This window comes from Schistocerca americana, chromosome 8, assembly GCF_021461395.2.
Source record: "Schistocerca americana isolate TAMUIC-IGC-003095 chromosome 8, iqSchAmer2.1, whole genome shotgun sequence".
Classification (NCBI taxonomy): Eukaryota; Metazoa; Arthropoda; class Insecta; order Orthoptera; family Acrididae; genus Schistocerca; species Schistocerca americana.
Genome location: NC_060126.1, coordinates 523,647,285 through 523,670,962, shown reverse-complemented (window position 1 = coordinate 523,670,962; position 23,678 = coordinate 523,647,285). Strand labels below are relative to the sequence as shown.

General features: G+C 45.8%; 1 protein-coding gene across 1 annotated transcript in view; it reads left to right on the top strand.

Moving 5' to 3' along the window:
- Positions 1 to 23,678, top strand: part of LOC124545961 — a 252,720-nt gene that overhangs the window by 39,722 nt on the left and 189,320 nt on the right. Inside the window, exon 2 of the mRNA XM_047124926.1 lies at positions 19,916 to 20,227. Within this exon, the coding sequence (XP_046980882.1) occupies positions 19,937 to 20,227 (291 nt within the window). The 5' untranslated portion in view covers positions 19,916 to 19,936. The remainder of the gene's footprint in view (positions 1 to 19,915; positions 20,228 to 23,678) is intronic.

The following is a 23,678-nucleotide window of genomic DNA, read 5'->3' as shown; positions in this document are numbered from 1 at the left end:
TACCAAGATAAATTTCCAGATTGCTGGTATAAAATATTTTAGAACATAAAGTTCCAAATGTTTTGATCCCATGTTTTGATGTTTTGGATGCAATATAGTGAGTGAATGGGCATCTCCCCATAAAGTCCTTCGCACCTTTCGTCAGTTGTGACATCAGCTCCCGTTCTGCAGTTGTTTATAAACATTTGAAGGAAGCCTTGAATAGTCGATAAAGATCTACTGTTCTCCTCTTTAGTCTACTTTCCCTATCATCAAATCTCACAGTTTTCAGTAATAATCGAAATCTAAAGAGGGACATCGTCAAACGGCCGATTTCTATACCAAATCCATCTTTATCTCACAAAAACTTTCAAGACTGAGTTTTCCAGATTTATATTGCCATGCCATGTATAAAAGGCCTGTGAAGGCGTATATTTCAGTCCGATCAGTATGGTGTGAATACTTAGGCTGTGAATGATGTGGACGTATGCTGTCAATGTACTGATCTGAATACCCGACAAACACATCTACCGTGTCATCGTCGATTAGACACTTGTAAGTATCAATAATTGCATCAATATTTCGGGCCTTTCCAACTACACCTGGACGCTGCTTGAGTGGATTGCGAAAAGAGGTTTTCCTATGTTGACTGTAAGGAATTTTTTTCAAGTACATGTTTCTATTACCATCTTCCCATGCTTCCGGCGACACCGAAATTCCGCTTTTCTTCTTATTCTTTTTCAGCAGGGCTCACAGCTGTGCTGTCTTCCTCCCGCTCTTCAGTGTTCTCTGATGTACAGATGTCACAGTCTTCCACTTTTAAATCGTACGAATAAGCTCTAGGCCGCACTGCATCCCCATCCATACCATCAAACAATATTTGGTGGCCTCTTGCTACTTCATGTGGATGACTCAAGACAAAAAATGTTTCCGTAATGACATTCTGATTCTGTAATGGAAAAAACAGATAGTCCATATGTTTTACTGTAATAAGTAGAGTAAGAGCACATAAATAGAATTAAGTAGAAAATTACAAATTGAACAAAAATATTTACGAATTTTCTGCCGAGATACGCAGGCTTTTAACGACGGTCTTCATTTCCAAAGGGAGAAAAATAACAGTACGTTCGAACGCTACTAAAATAATCGGAATAAAACGGCAATAATACAGTTAAGACTGATCAAAAATACTTACAAAATGGCTGTCATCGTATGTGAGGGACTTGAAGGCTGCTGAGAGCGCTCACTTTCCCCCACTACACTGCTGTTTGGCTCCCCTTCGGTTTAGAAAAACGGGTTGGAGGGTGGGTAGGTCAGTGTATATCTCATAGATATGAGGGTAGCATTTGAGTGTTAAACGTACCACGATGTGAGATCCCGGTGCTGGTTTTTAGTGAGTAAATATGGTACCTCGTTTAAAATTTTGCCTGAAACGTTACTTACGAATGATCCTTTAGGTGAAAAATACACTAAAAATTAGTTCTGCTTCCAAATTTGGTATAACTGAAGTATGCTCGCCACTTCGTGATATGCAGATCAGAGTTCCTTGCGGGGTGGGGGGTGGCTATGTACGTAAAAAACAGTATTCCATTTGAGTCCATAGCCGTATCACGGCACTGCACTGAACAGATATTTGAATGTTGTGCAGGGGCAGTTGAATTTAGTGAAACTAAACTTCTAACTGTTGTTGTTTATAGGTCCCCTAATTCTGGTACTTGATTCACTTTGCAGTTAGTACCAGAAATTAGTTATATGTGGTGCTTTCAGTATAAATTTGGTATATAATGGTGCAAGAAAAAGGATATTGGCAGATCTAAATTCCTATGATCTCTTGCAGACTGTTTTTTTCTAACTAGGGTGCAGGGGAACAGTAGCACAGTCACAGACAATATTTTTATTCATTCTTCATAACTAGATGGGCATTCTGTGAGTGAAAGGGCGAATGGGCTTTCAGACCATGATGCAAAAATGGTAACACTAAAAGACTTTTGTACTCGACCAAATGTTAATCCAACAGCAATAGAGTGTTTTTTAAACCTTGTCAAGGAAGAGGAGTGGCAGGATGTTTACACTGCCAATAACATAGATGATAAATATAATGCTGTCCTTAACACATTTCTCATGCATGCTCTTTGGCAGTTGCTTTCCATTAGAACATTCTAAACGGGATACTAGCAGTAATAGGGAGCCCAGGATCTCATGTATAACAAAGCGGGAATTATATCAAAATGTTAGAAGTAGTCACAATCAAGCTACAATAGCCCATTACAAACAGTATTGTAAGGTGCTTAAAATATTATTAGGAAGGCAAAGAGTATGTGGTATGCAAATAAAATAGCTAATACACAGGATAAAATTAAAACCATATGGTTAGTTGTGAAGGAAGTATCTGGTCAGCAACACAAGGTCGACCATATAAAGTCAGTTCGTAGTAAAAATATTTCTGTTACTGATAAATCAGATATATGAACAGTAGTTAACAATCATTTTCTGAGCATTGCTGGTGAATTAAATAAAAATTTAGTTTCTTCGGGCAATCATATAACTTTCTTGGCAAATGCCTTTCCGAGAGTGAAGTCTGAAATACACCTCTGTGATACAGACAAGGAGGGGATTGAGTCAATGATTAAATCACTGAAGAGTAAGGACTTTCATGGCTATGATGGAAAAATGTTCAAATGTGTGTGAAATCTTATGGAACTTAACTGCTAAGGTCATCAGTCCCTAAGCTTACGCACTACTTAACCTAAATTATCCTGAGGACAAACACACACACCTATGCCCGAGGGAGGACCCGAACCTCCACCGGGATCAGCCGGGCTATGATGGAGTGCCTAGCAGTATATTAAAGTACTGTGCTGCACATGTTAGCCCTGTATTTAGCCATATTTGTAATTTTTCCTTTAGGCATGGTCAGTTTCCTGAACGATTAAAGTACTCACTAGTAAAGCTGCTTTATAAAAAGGGAGAAAGGGATAATGTAGATAATTATAGACCTATTTCTATGCCATCAGTGTTTGCTAAGTTTATTGAAAAGGCTGTGTGTGTAAGGATAATTGATCATTTTACATCACACGATTTGCTATCAAATGTACAGTTTGGCTTTAGAAGTCATTTAACAACTGGAAATGCTATATTCTCTTTTCTCTGTGAGGTACTGGACGGGTTAAACAAAAGGTTTCGAACGCTAGGCATATTTTTTTGATGTAACTAAGGCGTTTGATTGTGTTGATCACGAAATATTGCTCCAGAAGTTGGACCATCACGGAATACGGGGAGCAGCTCACAACTGGTTCACCTCTTACTTTACAGGCAGCAAAAGGCCACACAGTGTTGAGAATGGATGCGATGTGGGGTGTGGCGGGGGGGGGGGGGGGGGGGGGGGGGGGCTGCCCCACGGATCATGATCAGTGTTGGGGCTACTTTTGTCCCTTATTTATACAAGTGATATGTGTCCTCTAGTATTATGGGTAACTGTAAAACATTTCTGTTTGCTGATGACACTAGGTTGGTAGTATGCAACATTGGCTCGGTTTCAAATAGAGCAGTCCATGACCTAAGTTCATGGGCTGTAGAAAATAAACTAACGCTAAATCACAGTAAGACTCAGTTTTTACAGTTTCTAAAACACAATTCAACAAAATCTGACGTTTTAATTTCACATAATGGTCATATGATTACTGAAACTGAACAGTTCAAATTTCTAGGTGTTGAGATAGATAGTAAACCGTCGTGGAAAGCCCACGTTCAGGACCTTATTCAAAGACTTACTGCTGCCATTTTTACTATTCGAACGCTATCTGAAGCGAGTGATCGTTCGAGACGAATACTAGTCTACTTTGCTTATTTTCAATCTCTTATGTCGTGTGGTATTATATTTTGGGGTAACTCTTCCCATTCTAAAAGGATATTTTTGGCTCAGAAACTGGCGGTTCGGGCAGTAAGTGGAGTAAGTTCACGAAACCCTTGTCGCCACCTGTTCACAAGTCTGAGTATTTTGACATTGGCCTCTCAATATATATATTCCTTAGTGTCATTTCTTGTTAACAATATTAGCTTATTACCAAGAATAAGCAGCTTTCACTCAGTTAATACTCGGCAGAAATCAAACCTGTATTTGGATCGGACTTCCTTAACTCTTGTGCAGAAAGGTGTGCAGTATACTGATGCATCCATTTTCAATAAGCTGCCACTCGAATCCAAAAATCTTGACAGTGATCCACGCGCTTTCAAATCGAAACTGAAGAATTTCGTCATGGCTCACTCCTTCTATTCTGTCGAGGAGCTCCTTGAAAAATTAAACTGATTCTTGTTGCATTGTTGATTGCGTTTACTTAAACGCTTGACTTTTTTGGGGTTCACAAAGATTTCGTTTTTATTTGTTGTTACTTTTATGTTGTAATTTCATGTACTGACACGTTCCATGACCTTGGAGATTTGCTCCTGAATTTGGTCCTAAGGAACTTGACAGGTGAATAAAAATGAAAAAATAATCCACAGTAAGCATATTATTTGGTACTAAGAAACATGAGGATGAGTCAGAACATTATACATACACTGTACACCGGGGGACTGATTGCCACCGGTGGCGTTGCGCGCACGTGCCGAGGCAACGAAAATATACAGCGTGGTCCACAGATCGTGACCCGACCAAATATCTCACGAAATAAGCGTCAAACGAAAAAACTAGAAAGAACGGAACTTGTCTAGCTTGAAGGGGGAAACCAGATGGCGATATGCTTGGCCCGCTAGATGGCGCTGCCATAGGTCAAACGGATATCAACTGCGTTTCTTTAAATAGGAACCCCCATTCGTTATTACATACTCGTGTAGTACGTAAAGAAATATGAATGTTTTAGTTGGACCACTTTTTTCGCTTTGTGACAGATGGCGCTGTAATAGTCACAAACATATGGCTCACAATTTTAGACGAACAGTTCGTAACAGGTAGGTTTTTTAAATTAAAATGCAGAACGTAGGTACGTTTGAACATTTTGTTTCGGTTGTTCCAATGTCATACATGCACCTTTGTGAACTTATCATTTCTGAGAACGCATGCTGTTACAGCGTGATTACCTGTAAATACCACATTAATGCAATAAATGCTCAAAATGATGCCCGTCGACCTCGATGCGTTTGGCAATACGTGTAACGACATTCCTCTCAACAGCGAGTAGTTCGCCTTCCGTAATGTTCGCACATGCATTGACAATGCGCTGACGGATGTTGTCAGGCGTTGTCGGTGGATCACGGTAGCAAATATGCTCCAACTTTCCCCACAGAAAGAAATCCGGGGACATCAGGTCCGGTGAACGTGCGGGCGATGGTATGGTGCTTCGACGACCAATCCACCTGTCATGATATATGCTATTCAGTACCGCTTCAACCGCACGAGAGCTATGTGCCGGACATCCATCATGTTGGAAGTACATCGCCATTCTGTCATGCAGTGAAACATCTTGTAGTAACAACGGTAGAACATTATGCAGGAAATCAGCATACATTGCACCATTTAGATTGCCATCGATAAAATGGGGGCCAATTATCCTTACTCCAATAATGCCGCACCATACATTAACCCGCCAAGGTCGATGATGTTCCACTTGTCGCAGCCATCGTGAATTTTACGTTGCCCAATAGTGCATATTATGCCGGTTTACGTTACCGCTGTTGCTGAATGACGCTTCGTCGCTAAATAGAACGCATGCAAAAAATCTGTCATCGTCCCGTAATTTCTCTTGTGCCCAGTGGCAGAACTGTACACGACGTTCAAATTCGTCGCCATGCAATTCCTGGTGCATAGAAATATGGGACGGATGCAATCAATGTTGATGTAGCATTCTCAACACCGACGTTTTTGAAATTCCCGATTCTCGCGCAGTTTGTCTGCTACTGATGTGCGGATTAGCCGCGACAGCAGCTAAAACACCTACTTGGGTATCATCATTTGTTGCAGGTCGTGGTTGACGTTTCACATGTGGCTGAACACTTCGTGTTTCCTCAAATAATGTAGCTCTCCGGCGAACGATCCGGACACTTGGATGATGTCGTCCAGGATACAGAGCAACATACGTAGCACACGCCCGATGGGCATTTTGATCGCAATAGCCATACATCAACACGATATCGACCTTTTCCGCAATTGGTAAACGGTTCATTTTAACACGGGTAATGTATCACGAAGCAAATACCGTCCGCACTGGCGGAATGTTACGTGATACCACGTACTTATATGTCTGTGACTATTACAGCGCCATCTATCACAAAGCGACAAAAGTGGTCCAACTAAAACATTAATATCTCTTTACATACTACACGAATATCTAATAAAAATGGGGGTCCCTATTTAAAAAACGTAGTTGATATCCGTTTGTGCTATGGCAGCGCCCTCTAGCGGGCCCACCATAACGCCGTCTGGTTTCCCGCTTCAAGCTGGACGAGTTTCGTTCTTTGTAGGTTTTTCGTTAGATGCTTATTTCGTGAGATATTTGGCCCGGTCACTATCAATGGACCACCCTGTATAAAAAGTGCCGAAACGAATGGGGAATCGTTCTATCGGCGATAGGGGCCGCAAATCGGGGAATCCACCGACATAAGCGACTTTGACAATGGGCAGATTGTTATGTCTCAGTGCCTGGGAACGCATATCTCTGAAACGAGGAAGCTAGTCTGCTGTTGTTGTGCAACTATCGTGAGCATATATGGAAAGTGGATGCACGACACTGAAAGAACGATTAGACGACAAGGTGATGGACGTCCACGCCTCGTCACCGAACGTGGAAGTTCGCTTTGTTACAGAGGAAGGCGGCAGGTCCGGCGACAGAGCACAATGCTGGTGCAGGCACAAGTGTTCCCAGGCGCGCCGGTCACTGCACTCCGCTGAACACGGGGCTCCGCAGCAGACGGCTTCTACGTGTTCTCGTGCTGACCAATTACGACTGCAGTTGGCACGGAGTCATGTAGATGTGACCCTTGGTCAAAGGAAATGTCACCTGGTCGCATGAATCAAGCTTATTGTTACTGCAGGTCGTCGGTCGTGGCCGGATGCAACACCATCCAAGCGAACACCTGCTCGGCACGTGTACCGCGCAGAGACCTGTGATGGCAATCGAGGGCAGCTGTGTACCCCCTGAACATTACTGTGGGCCACCTGCATCACTTCAGTTTTGATGTTTTTCCCGACGTCGATGGCATCTTCCGGCATGGTAACAATCCGTCCCACAACTCTATAATCGTGCAACAGTGATTGAAAGATCATGGTAGAAGCCTGCATGATCCCGATGGAGTACACCTGCGATGCCAGCTGCGTGACCACAGACCGCCGTCCTGTACTTTGTGGCACGTGCGTTACCGTACGTATACATCCGGTGGGCATATACCTCCTGAATCAGATTCTCACTCTGCAGCGGAGTGTGTGCTGATATGAAACTTCCTGGAAGATTAAAACTGTGTGCCGGACCGAGACTCAAACTCGGGACCTTTGCCTTTCGCGAGCACGTGCTCTACCTTCTGAGCTACCCAAGCACGACTCACGCCCCGTCCTCACACCTTTACTTTCTGAAATCGACCAAAGACCTATTCAACTCGTGCCACGCTGAATCGCTGCCTTTTTTACGTTCCAACGGTGGGACAACACAATCTTAGGCACGTCGTTACTCTATTTTGACTCATCACCGTTTGTAGGGTCGTGTGCAAAATGGTTTTTCGAGGGAGCTAGTCGCCCGAAAGGTTGTTGCTTTGAAACGTGTTACTCACCGATAAATTGGGAACCATTTCCGATAAAGCGACGAAAATACGCAAAAGTCAAACGATCACAAGACTTTTTATCAACCGTACAGCGTACAGACGACACCGCTTCTTGATTTCAACTGGAATTGGCACCCCGAAATTGTTTTCCGTGTCAGTGTCGCTACCGTAAAGCAACAAGCTTAGCGAATTGAGAAAAAAAATACTGCGGGCAGAATCATTTTTCTTTACTTTGCTTTACATCGTATCAAGTGTCGGCATTGTTGCCTGTTTACTAGTATTGCGATGGTTGTTTACACAGTAGACTTTTCTTCACTTCAGCTTATCATGGGAGCAACGAGGAACTGCTAGACCTACGCCTCACACATTGTGAAGTGATGTGTAATACATCTGATGCGCGCCGTCGATGGGTGGCCTACGCATCGAGTGGATGCCACACCCACGTAATTTTGTTGTCTTCGGTAACAAATTAAATATAGTGATATGCTAATATTATAATCATCATTAACTGTGTCTTTGGAATACATGAAGGAGGGTAGTCGCCCATATGGCCATGTGTAGCAAGGTGTCCTGTTAATGTTGGGCTGTATATTGTTTTCCTTTGCTTTGTAGGAAACAGTTTCCGTTCACTAGAGTAAGCTTCGACAGTAGTTGTCATCTTCACTCGGTACGGATACGCCGGCCTCTGTGGCCGAGCGTTTCTAGGCGCTTCAGTCCGGAACCGCGCTGCTGCTACGGTCGCAGGTTCGAATCCTGCCTCGGCCATGGATGTGTGTGATGTCCTTAGGTTAGTTAGGGTCAAGTAGTTCTAAGTTCTAGAGGACTGATGACCTCAGATGTTAAGTCCCATAGTGCTCAGAGCCATTTGGCACGCATGCGACAGCATGCGCTACTTAATACACTCCTGGAAATGGAAAAAAGAACACATTGACACCGGTGTGTCAGACCCACCATACTTGCTCCGGACACTGCGAGAGGGCTGTACAAGCAATGATCACACGCACGGCACAGCGGACACACCAGGAACCGCGGTGTTGGCCGTCGAATGGCGCTAGCTGCGCAGCATTTGTGCACCGCCGTCGTCAGTGTCAGCCAGTTTGCCGTGGCATACGGAGCTCCATCGCACTCTTTAACACTGGTAGCATGCCGCGACAGCGTGGACGTGAACCGTATGTGCAGTTGACGGACTTTGAGCGAGGGCGTATAGTGGGCATGCGGGAGGCCGGGTGGACGTACCGCCGAATTGCTCAACACGTGGGGCGTGAGGTCTCCACAGTACATCGATGTTGTCGCCAGTGGTCGGCGGAAGGTGCACGTGCCCGTCGACCTGGGACCGGACCGCAGCGACGCACGGATGCACGCCAAGACCGTAGGATCCTACGCAGTGCCGTAGGGGACCGCACCGCCACTTCCCAGCAAATTAGGGACACTGTTGCTCCTGGGGTATCGGCGAGGACCATTCGCAACCGTCTCCATGAAGCTGGGCTACGGTCCCGCACACCGTTAGGCCGTCTTCCGCTGACGCCCCAACATCGTGCAGCCCGCCTCCAGTGGTGTCGCGACAGGCGTGAATGGAGGGACGAATGGAGACGTGTCGTCTTCAGCGATGAGAGTCGCTTCTGCCTTGGTGCCAATGATGGTCGTATGCGTGTTTGGCGCCGGGCAGGTGAGCGCCACAATCAGGACTGCATACGACCGAGGCACACAGGGCCAACACCCGGCATCATGGTGTGGGGAGCGATCTCCTACACTGGCCGTACACCACTGGTGATCGTCGAGGGGACACTGAATAGTGCACGGTACATCCAAACCGTCATCGAACCCATCGTTCTACCATTCCTAGACCGGCAAGGGAACTTGCTGTTCCAACAGGACAATGCACGTCCGCATGTATCCCGTGCCACCCAACGTGCTCTAGAAGGTGTAAGTCAACTACCCTGGCCAGCAAGATCTCCGGATCTGTCCCCCATTGAGCGTGTTTGGGACTGGATGAAGCATCGTCTCACGCGGTCTGCACGTCCAGCACGAACGCTGGTCCAACTGAGGCGCCAGGTGGAAATGGCATGGCAAGCCGTTCCACAGGACTACATCCAGCATCTCTTCGATCGTCTCCATGGGAGAATAGCAGCCTGCATTGCTGCGAAAGGTGGATATACACTTTACTAGTCCCGACATTGTGCATGCTCTGTTGCCTGTGTCTATGTGCCTGTGGTTCTGTCAGTGTGATCATGTAATGTATCTGACCCCAGGAATGTGTCAATAAAGTTTCCCCTTCCTGGGACAATGAATTCACGGTGTTCTTATTTCAATTTCCAGGAGTGTATGTTCCAAAACGCAGCGTATAAAAACCGTATTTTTCTGAGGCCATCTCCGGTTCTGTTGGTAAGAGAAAGGTAGGGTCAACTTTTATGGAGAGCCCTTGGGTTTAGGACCATTTGTGTGTCCAACAGAAGGATCGTCTTAATGTAACCACCCTACACAACAGGATCAAAATTTTATATTACAACTTTCTCCAGCTTAAAGAGATGAAGCAAATTGGTTGGTTGTTCTTGCATTAAATGTGGTCTATCGCGTGCTTCAAGGGGCTTATGGAGGCACGGTTTAGTTCATGGGCTGTTGCCGAGAAAACCCGACAAAACGTGGTTTTGTACCAAAACCGAGCCGCGGATTCCGAGACGGCTGCACACAGCAAATGGTTGTAATTTTTTACGGTATAGTCCTAATATCTGGATCCCGAACAACTTGAAAACATTCTTAATATATTTATCCGTTTCTGAGGTACATGGGTTCAAGGTTACCCTTTGTACACGAAAAATATGCACGCACGGAGAAAGATGCCGTAAAATGTCTTTTTTATCATCATATTGGTTCTGGGAACTCCATGTTGCATTACTGAAGTACACGCAACATTTTTTCATGGTGAAATCAAGTTTGAGGTGTAAAATTAGTTCTGTGTTATTTCAATTTCACTTACGTAAACCATCAAAATTTTACTGACCCATAAATTTCTTTTCATATGAGTGACATGACCTGCTATAGCAGGGAAAAGACTGGAACCAGCGGAAAAATGCTTCTATCTGAGCCCAAAAAAGGCGAAAATGATCCTCTTTTAAGACTGTCACTGAAAAGTGGGGTACCAGTTGCGTCATCCTACCTTCCCCACCACCTTAAAGTTTCTCCAAAAAATTTTGGCATACGACCACATCTTCAAAGAGAAGAAGACAGTCGCTCAAAAATGGTTCAAATGGCTCTAACCACTATGGGACTTAACATCTGAGATCGTGAGTCCCCTACAGTTAGAACTACTTAAACCTAACTAACCTCAGGACATCACACACATCCATGGCCGAGGCAGGATTCGAACCTGCGACCGTAGTTGCTGCGAGGTTCCGGACTGAAGTGCCTAGAACCGCTCGTCCACATTTTTACATAAAGGTACAAATAAACTCTGACGTTTTAAATACTATTATCACTTGCCGTTTACATTTGCTAATTTTGTTCAAACAAATTTGCTACTAGAATGAAATTTTCACTGTGCAGCGGAGTGTGCACTGATATGAAACTTCCTGGCAGATTAAAACTGAGTGCCGGACCGAGACTCGAACTCGGGATCTTTGCGTTTCGCGGGCAAGTGCTCAAGTTTGGAAGGTAGGAGACGAGGTACTGGCGCAATTAAAGCTGTGAGAACGGGGCGTGAGTCGTGGTTGGGTAGCTCAGTCGGTAGAGCACTTGCCCACGAAAGGCAAAGGTACCGAGTTCGAGTCTCGGTCCGGCACACAGTTTTAATCTGCCAGGAAGTTTCAAATTTGCTACTGTTAGTTTCATTATCAAGAAACAGTAAGTAGTTATGGTGCACCACACATAACTGCAGTGTGAAAAAGACTACCATTGCAGATGACTGACACCCACATTACCGCACGTTATAAGTGACAGTATTTTCTCAGTGGAGCTTCGTCTTATTTTTTCTAGATAGGGACAAACTGCAGGAAACGACCCCTGAAAAGACAGGGAGCAATAAATGTATTTACAGCCGGAAATGCACCAATTTGAAGATGAAGATAGAGATCTTTGGCAGTGTAGTTTGCAGTGACTGTTCTGCCTGTACTAGAGCTTCAGCTCCAAACTGGAGAGGGGAGTGAGCAGGAGCACCACCATTATTACCTACATTACCCCCCGTAACATCAAAGGCACATCTGCCAGACGGGGAGACAGGGTAACACGCAGGAAGTGCAGGTGTGCCTCGCGGGAGAGGGGAGGAGAGACGGGTGCCGTTAGTTCGCTGGCCCCATACCACGGGGAATCTCCGTAGAGCACGGGTAAGGTTGACAATATTGCCCTCTCTAAAGGTAGCCTCATCCATGGGTGATAGGAATCCCAGCACTGTTGAGGCCCGTGTGACCAACCAGCGACAAAACAGTCACCACGGGGGCAGGTGTGTAGGCAGTGAGGGCTGCACTGCACTGTACGTGATGCGGATAGGTACAGTTGTTGTGGAGCATGTTCCAGACGGTCGCCCGCCTTACCTCATGCTAGCGGGCAACCTGCCCAGTGCTCACACCGGAGTCACTGTCAGAGATCTTCAATCTCCACCTTCAAGTGGGTGTTCCTCCCTATAAACGCTCTTCCGGCCATATGTGCATATCACTTTTTTTTTGCTTCTTAACTCTCACGATATTTTTCTCTAGATTGTCCCCGTCTAACAAACTCAGCCCCTATATGTTACACTCTTGTTACTGCGTGCTGCGTTTTGACAAACGCCGTCAAGTCGAACATGGCCAGCAGCAATTGAATCTAAATGAAATTGGCTGATGAAAACGGTATTGGCGAGATTTCTGGCCCTTTTAGTCAGCGTGTGTCACTGAGATGCTCATGAAACCTCATTATTAGGCGCTAAGAGAGACTCGTTTTGAATCACTCACAAAATTCTGTGAGTTTTTGTTGCAAGAAACATAAAACAATATACTACTCGATTGAATTTGTTACTTATTCTATCACTACTTCGACTCAGTTATAACTCTATTAACGTTGAGGGTAAAATCAGAGAAAATCGAGCTCTTCAGGAGAATCATAGGCAAAGGTAGTTCGCGCATATCATTTGAGAATTGGACAGGAAAAGGGGGGAAATGATAGTGTCGTTGGTCAAACTCCATAGTTTGCCGTACGACGTATAGACACAGATGTAAGCAGCAAGTGACGTAGCGGAAAATCTTCAGTTGCCATCAATGAAAGTGGAGAAAAAGCAAAAGCTAACTGACGAGCAAGAAACTGTAAGAGGGGTTGGATGAGAGGCCGTGTGAGGACGGGTAACACTGTGAATCCCCCAGGAGAAAGCTCGGTATCCCTCGAACCGTACGCAGAAAACCACTCCTACGGCACAATCAGGCAGGGCAGGGGCAGGGGTAGTGCGAGTCCGGCGGTTTTGCTGCGAGACGCCACTTGAAGAGGCCGGCTGTTTCCAGGGAAACTTCGCACACTTGACGCACGCCGCTGGCCACTGCGGGCTCCGCCTGCCCCCAGTCACGCGTCGCACGCCGTGTCTGCAGCTCCATGGCGCCGGTCATTGGCACAGCAGTTCCTGTACTGACAGACAGCGGGGCACCTGCTGAGCGGCTAGGAGTGCCCTGCTTCTGTCTGCCGAGCGCCTCTGTGCTCTGCAGTACCCCTAAAGTAGACAATTATCTCAAAAAATATGGTTAAAACTTCTATTAAACTAAAGACCACTGACTGTTTGGGTTCTCCCTGCGTCCCGCCCGCTTCACTTTTCCGTTAATGTAGCGAGCGTTCGTAGAGCAATTGGGATGCGTTCTCGTGCCCCAGGCATACCCGTTGATTGTACATAGTCACGCCTTGTGCTTTACGAGACAGCAGCTTACAATATCAGAGTCATCTTTTACTTTAAACACGTAAACATCTTCAATTTCATGACATTCCAATTTGTAAAGGATTGGGTGTGCCGATTTCGTCACAACCGCAAGTGGTCTTGCCTTCCTACCAATTCTATTCAGATATGTAGGATATGGTCCACGTCCGGTGATATACTTCAGTTGAATTAAATTCGATAAAACAACATGAATATTACGGATGCGCATGAAATCAGTTAAATCGATAACAAAAATGATATCAGTTAGATCTTTTCAAGCTGGCCGCGGTGGCCGAACGGTTCTAAGAGCTTCAGTCCGGAACCGCGTGACTGCTACGACCGCAGGTACGAATCCTGCCTCGGCCATGGATGTGTGTGATGTCCCTAGGTTAATTAGGTTTAAGTAGTTCTAAGTTCTAGGGGACTGATGACCACAGCAGTTGAGTCCCATAGTGCTCAGAGCCATTTGAACCATTTTTAGATCTTTTCAGTAATACTGAATCTACTAGCCCAGGGCAAGCACAAATTTCCATTTGTAATGGCAAACTCACGACATTCCAGTTTGATTGTATCTTAATTATTTTCCCTGATGTAATTACATTTCATTCCCAGTGAACGCATTCACTGTATTTGCGTAAATTTAATTCAGTTTGAAAAAGAAGTTTTTCTCAGGCAGAACTACAAACTAATGACAGGTAAACTGTAACAGTAAGACGAGCAACAAAAGACATTTTTAGTGGACAATGTCTCACATTCGAAAGAAAAGACAGCTTTAAATAACTACGAACCCTCATCAGCAAACTCATCAGCTGAGACACAGGCACGGCCTCAAGCCCGTCACACTCAACAGAACATAAGCTGAGAAACGGGTCGCTAGGATTAGATTGTGTGAGTCCGCTATTCGACCAGTGACCCTCTACGTAGGTAAAAATGCGTGAAATACATTAACCCCGCGGAAAGCAGCAGAACAGAAATTTGGAGCTTCAGATAAAACGTTGCTAGGAAAAATTGTGGCTCTATGTAAGCCCTCGAAACACAATATTAAAAAACAAAGAACTGATAAAACAAGCTTGTGATTAACTAGGGGAGGCAACGAATTACGAACTAAAGTTATATGCGGTCTGCATACTTACTTTTACCACGTATATTCTAGCACTATTAAATTTAAATCGACCAACATCTCTTACTTAGGAAAGCGTGTCATAGATCATAATCATGATAAACTGGCAACGTGTTACGACTTCAGCGATTTTTACTTACATAAGTATAAACAGTACGTCTAAATCGCAATTTATTTCCTTTCTATTGGTGGCGACCGGTTTCGGTTGTCATAAACATCGGCTGACCAAAATTAATTTTGTCCAGACCACATGAGGAGATTGTGCTCGGGGCCTCTGTGTACTATCAACAACTTGTTAAATGAAGACAATGTTCTATCATCAAGGCTATTAGGATATGCTGTGCATTATGTCATGTACCAGTTGCTCTTTGACATCAGTCAACGCATATCTAACATCATTACATGAGCAGGATGTCTACGTGGACAAGAAAAAAAAATTCCCGGATTTCACGGTTAAAAACACAATTTCTCCCGGATGAAATTACGTATAAAGCGGGTGAAAATACATCCGTGTTTAGTAACAGTATACTTTCCCTGGGAGCTGTAAAACCTATCAGTCCTTTGAATCATAAAGGTCTTATACCGGCGGAGGACGTCCCAGCACTTTAGGAAACGAAATCCAGGAAAAACAATGCGTTTGGAAAGTTGTTTGATGCGAGACAATATGCACAGAGTATATTTTCGTATTGCGAAAGTATATACACAAATTACAGCACGGTAGTTTCCGAAACTCTAAAATAGAGATTGCGTTGAGCGATGCACTTTTGTCAGCCAGTCATAGCTCATGTCACGTGATCTCGCTAGCGAATGACGGCAGTTATCCAGAGCACGAGGCCTACGACAAAGACAGGCCGCGGCGCGTACGTTAGGAAGGTAGGCCGAACTCGCTCAACTCGACAAAGTGCGTTTCTACAAAAGTAACGCATCTCAAGCCACTATTCGTAATATTTTCTGGTGATCTGTTAGAAATGTAAACCATTGTGACGTCACGCACATCGAATGCACGTTTGTTGTTGCGGACGTACTGCATAATCTTCGACCTATAGCCTTTGACACTTTTCGGTGTCGGCACTCTGGCCTGTGCATTGTGTAGATTACCCATTTTCTATGCAACTAAACTTTTATTTTGGTGTTATTCTCTGCTTATGTTTCATTGCTGCAGTATTATTCAGTAGTAGTGGATTAAAGTTCTTTGTCAGCGTATCAGATCTTACACGTCAAACCTACAAAACTGTAACTGAAATCAGAAACTATGAAAAATCCTGGAATTCTAAAAAATTCCCGGGTTTTTCCCGGATCTCCCGGATGTCCCGGGCCGTATACACCCTGATGTGCAACTGACTCTGGTACTATTGTCACCTTCACTGTCAGTAATGTTACGAACGCGTAGCTACGTTGTTGGTCTCTCGCGGCGGTTGGAGAACAACACAGAATGTTGGTGTTCTGAGTGGTGCTGTCATCTTTCAAAGGTCTTCATCCTACCTAATTTTTCGTAGCAAATTAACCGGAGATACGATTCTTGACGTTTTCGCGGCACACAGAATGTTCCAAAAATCTTTCGGACGTGCGTCTGGGACAGCAGTCTCCCGATATTCCGATCTTCAACCCTACAGCCGTCTTCAAGACGAGAAACCAAGTGTGCCTATTTTTCGCTGAAATGACTTGACACGACGATATACTGCGGAGTAAATGGCATTCAAAGACCTGCCACCCATTTCAATAATTAACAACATAATTTGTAAGCAATAAGGATAAGTTGATTCGGTGCTTGCTACATTTTATTCTTAGCCGCATACGATTTATCTACGACTGTTGTGCTGACTGTCTTATCAGTGACGCAAGCGCATTTTTCTCCACACTACACTATTGTGTCAAGAGCTTTCAGTTTTTCGGTGTATAAATAGGCACGCCTGGACATTCGCCGTGAAGACGGCTGTCGAAAGATGAAGTATAGCTGTCCCGGATACACGCGAGGAAGATGACGGAGTCCTGAGTTAACTCAGCTCGAAGATGAGGTGGATGCTGGACCTTACTGTACTCAGGAGTAACCCACCTTGCACTCAACTTTCAGATGTGAATTCGCGCTACTAGCAAGAGGTCCTAATAGTATTACAGCGTCGGCTGTAAAATGATGCCTGCATTTGACAACCAACACAACTTTATAATGCGTTATACAGACAACGAAACAACCGTCATGATCAGGTGAACGTATGTGGTGAGTAATTTTGCTGATAGGCGCCTAACTTATGGTAAGTTTACTTAAGTGGTGATTGATTTATTACGCTGTTCAGTTTGCAGATCTAATTTGTGTGAATTGCATTACATTAATATAAAAATTGCACAAGGGTATGGATTTGCAATCAGTATCACATAAATTATCAAGTGTGCCAGGCGCAGGAATGCAGAGTTGCTCTGCTAAAAAATATCCTGTTTTAGGTCACAATTATGTTGACTGACTTTACGAAATTTATTTAGAAATAACATCTTCCTATCTACGATTAAAAATAAAAGAACAATATGCCCACTTTGTTACTGGTTATCTCGGGGTCCTTTTACTGGGTCTTGGTTGTCACACTGAGGCAAACAGGACAGCGGTGGGCATGCTGTCACTGGAGTGCAGCCTGCAGCTGATCTGTCGGTGGTATCGACTGCTGCCTGGCACGTGGTCACCACTCTTCGGCGACCTGTCTCACGTAAAGCCTCACGTCAAAACGCCTCAGTATGACACCCCTTAACATTTTGAAAAATTCTTCCTGAGCGTGCCTGTACGTCTGATCGGCCAACTAGGATTGTCTGCCTCATCAGTTGAATTATTTGGTAGCAACTACAGTATCTATTGAGTTTCGCCCTATTTTCCAAAGTCAAAAGGAACACGCACTTACTTCCTAAATATACTGCCCGACAAAAAAAGTCGAAGCACCCAAAATATATCATCGGATGTCAATGTTACTTCGTACACGTACACATCAGCGCTCGGTATGCAAACGATTAGAGTTGCAATCCTCTGTAAAAGGTAGAAGGCCGACAAGAGTCATTAGTGTTCTTCGCGTCTAGTGTAAATACAAGATCTGGTAGAGTATATAGGCGGCGTGAAAAGCGACGAATGTTCAGTCGGGGCCTGGAATTCTCGTCGTCAATATGAACATCGCCGTATCATGCACCAAGCACATCGTCACGCCTTCACATCTGCATCAGCCATCAGAGAACAAATAGTGGAATCCCTATAATACTGTGTGTCTTGCTGGAGCATTGTTTGGAGACTAGCGCACGCGGACAAGGTAATTATCGCACCGTGTGTGGTCTGCCGGTAACCTCACAACAGTAACGGATTCGTATGGAGTGCTGGCGTGACCACGAGGGACGAACGGCTGACGAGTGGCGTCGAATTTTGCTCTGCGATTAATCGCGGCTCTGCACTGCCCCAGATGACCACAGTGGGCGATTACGGCGGCGACCTGGAGAGAGGTCCCGTTCTTCGAATGTTTTGGAGAGGCTCAGCGCCTCAGGCGTGACGTCATGGCGTGATGAGCTCTCGGATACGCCTTCACGTCACGGCTGGTAGTACTGAAGGATCTGTGACAGCACACCGGTACATCACAGACGTCGTGCGGCATTGTGTGTCAGCTCTCATGCCACAGTCTCGTGATGACATGCCATTTTTCAACACTACAACGCTGGTCAACACGTAGCACGCCTATCTGTGAACTGTCCGTGCGGTGTTTAGGTACTCCTATGACCAGCAAGATCCCCAGAGACGGGGCGACAGTTATTGAACGACGTGAAATAAAATCGTCATAATATCTGAACGGTTTGTATTAGAACGGACGAACTTCACGGTTGGCCGCTGGGGATGTATGGTTTGGTTTAGCGACGAAGCCCACTTTCATCTGGATTAGTTCGTCAATAAGCAAAGTTGGCGCATTTGAAAGACTGAGAAACCGCATTTCACCATCGCGAAGTCTCCCCACCCTCAACGGGTGACTGTGTGATGCGCAGTGTCTACTCACGGAATAATCGATGCGATATTCCTTGATGCCACGGTGACTATCGAAAGGTACGTGAAGATTTGGAAGATGATTTCATCCCCGTTATCTGATTTCGAGAAGATTTGATTCAAGCAAGACGGAGCTCGACCCCATCGAAGCAGGAGAGTGTTAGACGTCCTGGAGGAGCACTTTGGTTACCCCACTCTGGCTCTGGGGTACCCAGAGGCCACTGACTTAGGCCTCGGTTGGATGTCACATTCACCGGATCTGAACACATGCGACTCCTTTTTGTGGGGCTATATTAAAGACAAGGTGTATAGCAATAACCCAAATATCATTGCTGAGCTGAAAACAGCCATTCGGTATGTCATCGATAGCGTCGACGTTTCGACACTTCAGCGGGTCATGCAGAATTTCGCTATTCGTGTGCGCCACATCATCGCCAATGATGGCAGGTACATTGAACATGTCATAACGTAAATCCGAGTATCTGTAGCGACGTTTACATGTTGAATAAAGCGTGTGCACGCCGCAGTTTGTAACTAATTTACATTTTTTTCGTATACAGTTCAATAATTGCATGTCCCGAATAAAAATGGTGTGATCGCACAGCATTACTGGAGCCACTTGGAGCAAACTTTTCTAATTAACACCATTTCGGTGACGTTTGCTTCGATGAATATGAGATGAAATAATTATGACTACTCGTTCCCGAGCGAACATAATCTTCAACCCGACCGCGAATCGTATGTGGGACCCCACGATTTAGAGAAAGCGGCGCCAACCTTTAGACTACGAGCTGTGGACTCCCCAAAAGAGCACGTGTGTGACCCGCTCGGATGTCCATCTCCGTCCCTGTGTCAGCAGGGAGGATATCGAGGACGTGTTACAACAGTTCTGGATGCTTCACTTTTTTGTCAGGCAATGTAAATTACTCTTGAGTAATAGAGTACTTGGTATTTGGAATATCTGGAAACACTGTGACGTGTAGAGTATTAAACCTCGTCATATTCCTGGAACTGTCTTTTGCATTGTACTGCTATCCGTTCGGCTTCTTCGGACATGACAGAGACGCTCTCTGGAAAGCGGCTGCAACGCCTGTGTGTGTGCGCGGAGTGCTCCTGCTTTCTTTGCCTGCGGTCCCAGGCGGTTTCGCGGCCCCTGGCGCAAAGACACCGCCGCGGAGGACGGCTCGTGCGCTACACGCGGCTGTTCGCGTTGCAGGCAGAGGCAGCAGAGGCGAACATGTCGTGGGTGCCGCCGGATTTGGCGTCGCTGTGTCGACCGCACACGACCGTCTCCACGTGCCTGCCGCCCGCCTACATGTTCCTGGCCGCCGTCGCCTACATGCTGGGCCGCAGCAGGGACGACCCGGCGCAGCACGGCCAGACCCTGGCGCCGCCCTACTTCACGCAGTTCGCGGGGGGCGGCGGGGGCGGCAAGCAGCCCGAGGAGCGCTTCGACTTCATCGTGGTGGGCGCCGGGTCGGCCGGTTGCGTGCTCGCCAACAGGCTCAGCGAGGTCAAGGAGTGGCGGGTGAGTCCACCGGCACCGCTGCCCACCCCACACGTGCATGGCGTGGGGGCGTCTCAGTAGCCTCACAGCAAGAGTGTAAACGTGCCATGACAACAGCTCTCACCAGTAGTTAAGGAGGGGCGGGGGGAGAGGGGGAGGCATTAATGAAAAACACACACTATTTAAAAGATGCGCCAAATCTACACTATCGGCCATTAAAAATGCTACATCAAGAAGAAATGCAGATGATAAACGGGTATTCATTCCACAAATATATTATACTACAACTGACATGTTATTACATTTTCACGCAGTTTGGGTGCATAGATCGTGAGAAATCAGTACCCACAACTACCACCTCTGGCCGTAACAACGGCCTTGGTACGCCTGGGCATTGAGTGAAACAGAGCTTGGATGGCGTGTACAGGTACAGCTGCCCGTGCAGCTTCTACACGATACCACAGTTCATCAAGAGTAGTGACTGCGTATTGTGACGAGCCAGTTGCTCGGCCACCATTCACCTGACGTTTTCAATTGGTGAGAGATCTCGATAATGTCCTGGCCAGGGCAGCAGTCGAACATTTTCTCTATCAAGAAAGGCTCGTACAGGACCTGCAACACGCGGTCGTGCATTATCCTGCTGAAATGTAGGGTTTCGCAGGGATCCAATGAAGGGTAGAGCCATGGGTCGTAACACACTGTTCAAAGTGCCGTCAGTGGGAACGAGAGGTAACCGAGACGTGTAACCAATGGCACCCCATACCATCACGCCGGGTGATACGCCAGTATGGCGATGACGAATACACGCTTCCAATGTGCGTTCACCGCGATGTCGCCAAATACGGATGCGACCATCGTGATGCTGTAAACAGAACCTGGATTCATCCGAAAAAATGACGTTTTGCCATTCGAGCATCCAGGTTCGTCGTTGAGTACACCATCGCAGGCGCTCCTGTCTGTGATGCTGCGTCAAGGGTAACCGCAGCCGTGGTCTCCGAGCTGATAGTCCATGCTGCTGCAAACGTCGTCGAACTGTTCGTGCAGATGGTTGTTGTCTTGCAAACGTCCCCATCTGTTGACTCAGGGATCGAGACGTGGCTACACGATCCGTTACAGCCTCCTGAACCCACCGATTCCATATTCTGCTAACAGTCATTGGATGTCGACCAACGCGAGCAGCAATATCGCGATACGATAAACCTCAATCGAGATAGGCTACAATCCGACCTTTCTCAAAGTCGGAAACGTGATGGTGCGCATTTCTCCTCGTTACACGAGGCATCACGACAACGTTTCACCAGGCAACGCCGGTCAACTGCTGTTTGTGTATGAGAAATCGGTTGGAAACTTTCCTCATGTCAGCACGTTGTAGGTGTCGCCACAGGCGCCAACCTTGTGTGAATGCTCTGCAAAGCTAATCATTTGCATATCACAGCATCTTCTTCCTGTCGGTTAAATTTTGCGTATGTAGCACGTCATCTTCGTGGTGTAGCAATTTTAATGGCCAGTAGTGTACAATGTTGATGATAATACAATGAAATTTTATACCATGCCTTACACCAAATTAACACATTCTTTCTTAAGTATCTTGGTTTATACAGGGTGGGCATTAATAAAATCGACAATCTGCAGCGACAGATTCCTGACCGAAATGGAGGAAAGAGGTCCTCTGGTCATGCGTCCGGAAATCGTCGATGTGCGTGGAACGACAACAAATCGGCCCGAGACACAGTACGGGGCTGCACTGGATCCACGTCACAAAAGATGTTTAAACTGGCCCCCATGAGATGCAATGCACGCGTTCACACATCGCATCATGGATTGCCACAGTCTTTCACACATTCCGACCTCTCTCTGAATTGCGTCACAGGCGTCGTCAACACGCTGTTGAAGAGTCGGCACACAATACACAATACTTTTCAGATGCCCCCAGACATAAAAATCCAGGGAGTTTAAGTCCGCTGATCTAGCAAGCCATGCTTCAAGGCGTCTTATTCAACATCCAGGCCAGATGTTGTTGAAGTGTCGGCAAACTGCAAAGATCCGTCATGCAGAAGCGACACAACCTATCGTACTGCAAAGGCACATTCTCAAACAGCCCACACACAGTATTCCGCGGGAAGTCCAGGTACGTCTGTCGGCCGAGGCGTTGTAAAATTATAACGCGTCCAATGATTTGGTCGCCAAAAATCCCCGCCCACACATTGACTCTGGAGCGATGCTAACGAGATGCGTCGACCGTTCCCCCAGGATTGTCTGTAGCAAACAAATGACGATTATGGAGATTGATGAAGCCAGTTCTGGTAAAGGTTGCCTGTTCGACAAAGAGGACTGATGACAGAAATTCCATAATTCTCATGGTCTGACGTAAAAAGCATAGAAAAAGATCCTTGTCGTTGAGACAAATCCGCTGCTGATAAAAATTGTGGTAAGGTCTTATGGGACCAACGTGCTGAGGTTATCGGTCCCTAAGCTTACACACTATTCAAACTAACTTACGCTAAGGACGACACACACACTGATGCCCGAGGGAGGACTCGAACCGCACGGACCGTGACAGGGCCCCTTAGACCGTGACAAGGCGCTGCTGATAATCGTTGCACTCACTGTAGGCGATAGGGATAGTAGTGGTTCTCACGCAGGATACAGATGATCGTACTTTGGCTTACACCATGTTGGTGGACCACTTGCCTGGAGTTTGTACAAGGATTCGTCTCAATATCCTACTGAACCTGGCCCTCCAAATTTGGTGTACGCACAGTCCACCGCCTTCCTGTACGTTTGTCTGTCTGAAAGGACCCATCATCACATAAACGGTCAAAAAGGGTTTGAAATGTTGTGTGATGTGGTTTATGTCCGTAAGGACGCTTATTTTTGTATAGCCGTGCTACCTCTCGACCGTTTCCATCTGCCTGGCTGAACACAAACACAATCTCAGCTTGTTCCTGGCATGAAAACCGGACCATTCTCCTGCGTACACCGCGCTGCGTCAATCACACAGCCCGCAACACACAAGGAGCACACGGAACGTGAGCTGTCGCTCGTCAACGTGATCTGTCGCGGCAACGATGCATTTCCCTACGCATGTTCATAGCATATTTTTTCCTCCATTTCCACTCAGGAATCGTTCCCTTCAGTTCGTCGGTTTTATTAATGTTCATCCTATACATAATAAACTTTTTAATGGAATTTAATAAATTTGTTTTCAAAAAATGATATATGTACCTTTTTCTCAGGAAGTGTTCAAGAGATTTTCTCTGTTTAAACTCTTTGCACATAGTACGCTTCTCTCATGAGGTTCATTCAATATATCTAGTACGAGAAATTTAATAATTTTTAATTAGAACTCTACAAGTATAATATAAAAGTGATGCAAATTTCCAAGCACTTTGCCCCATATCTCATCTTACACGCAGAATTTCATAATTTACTTTTGAAGCAACAGTTATAGGGTATACAGAAATGTGTGTAC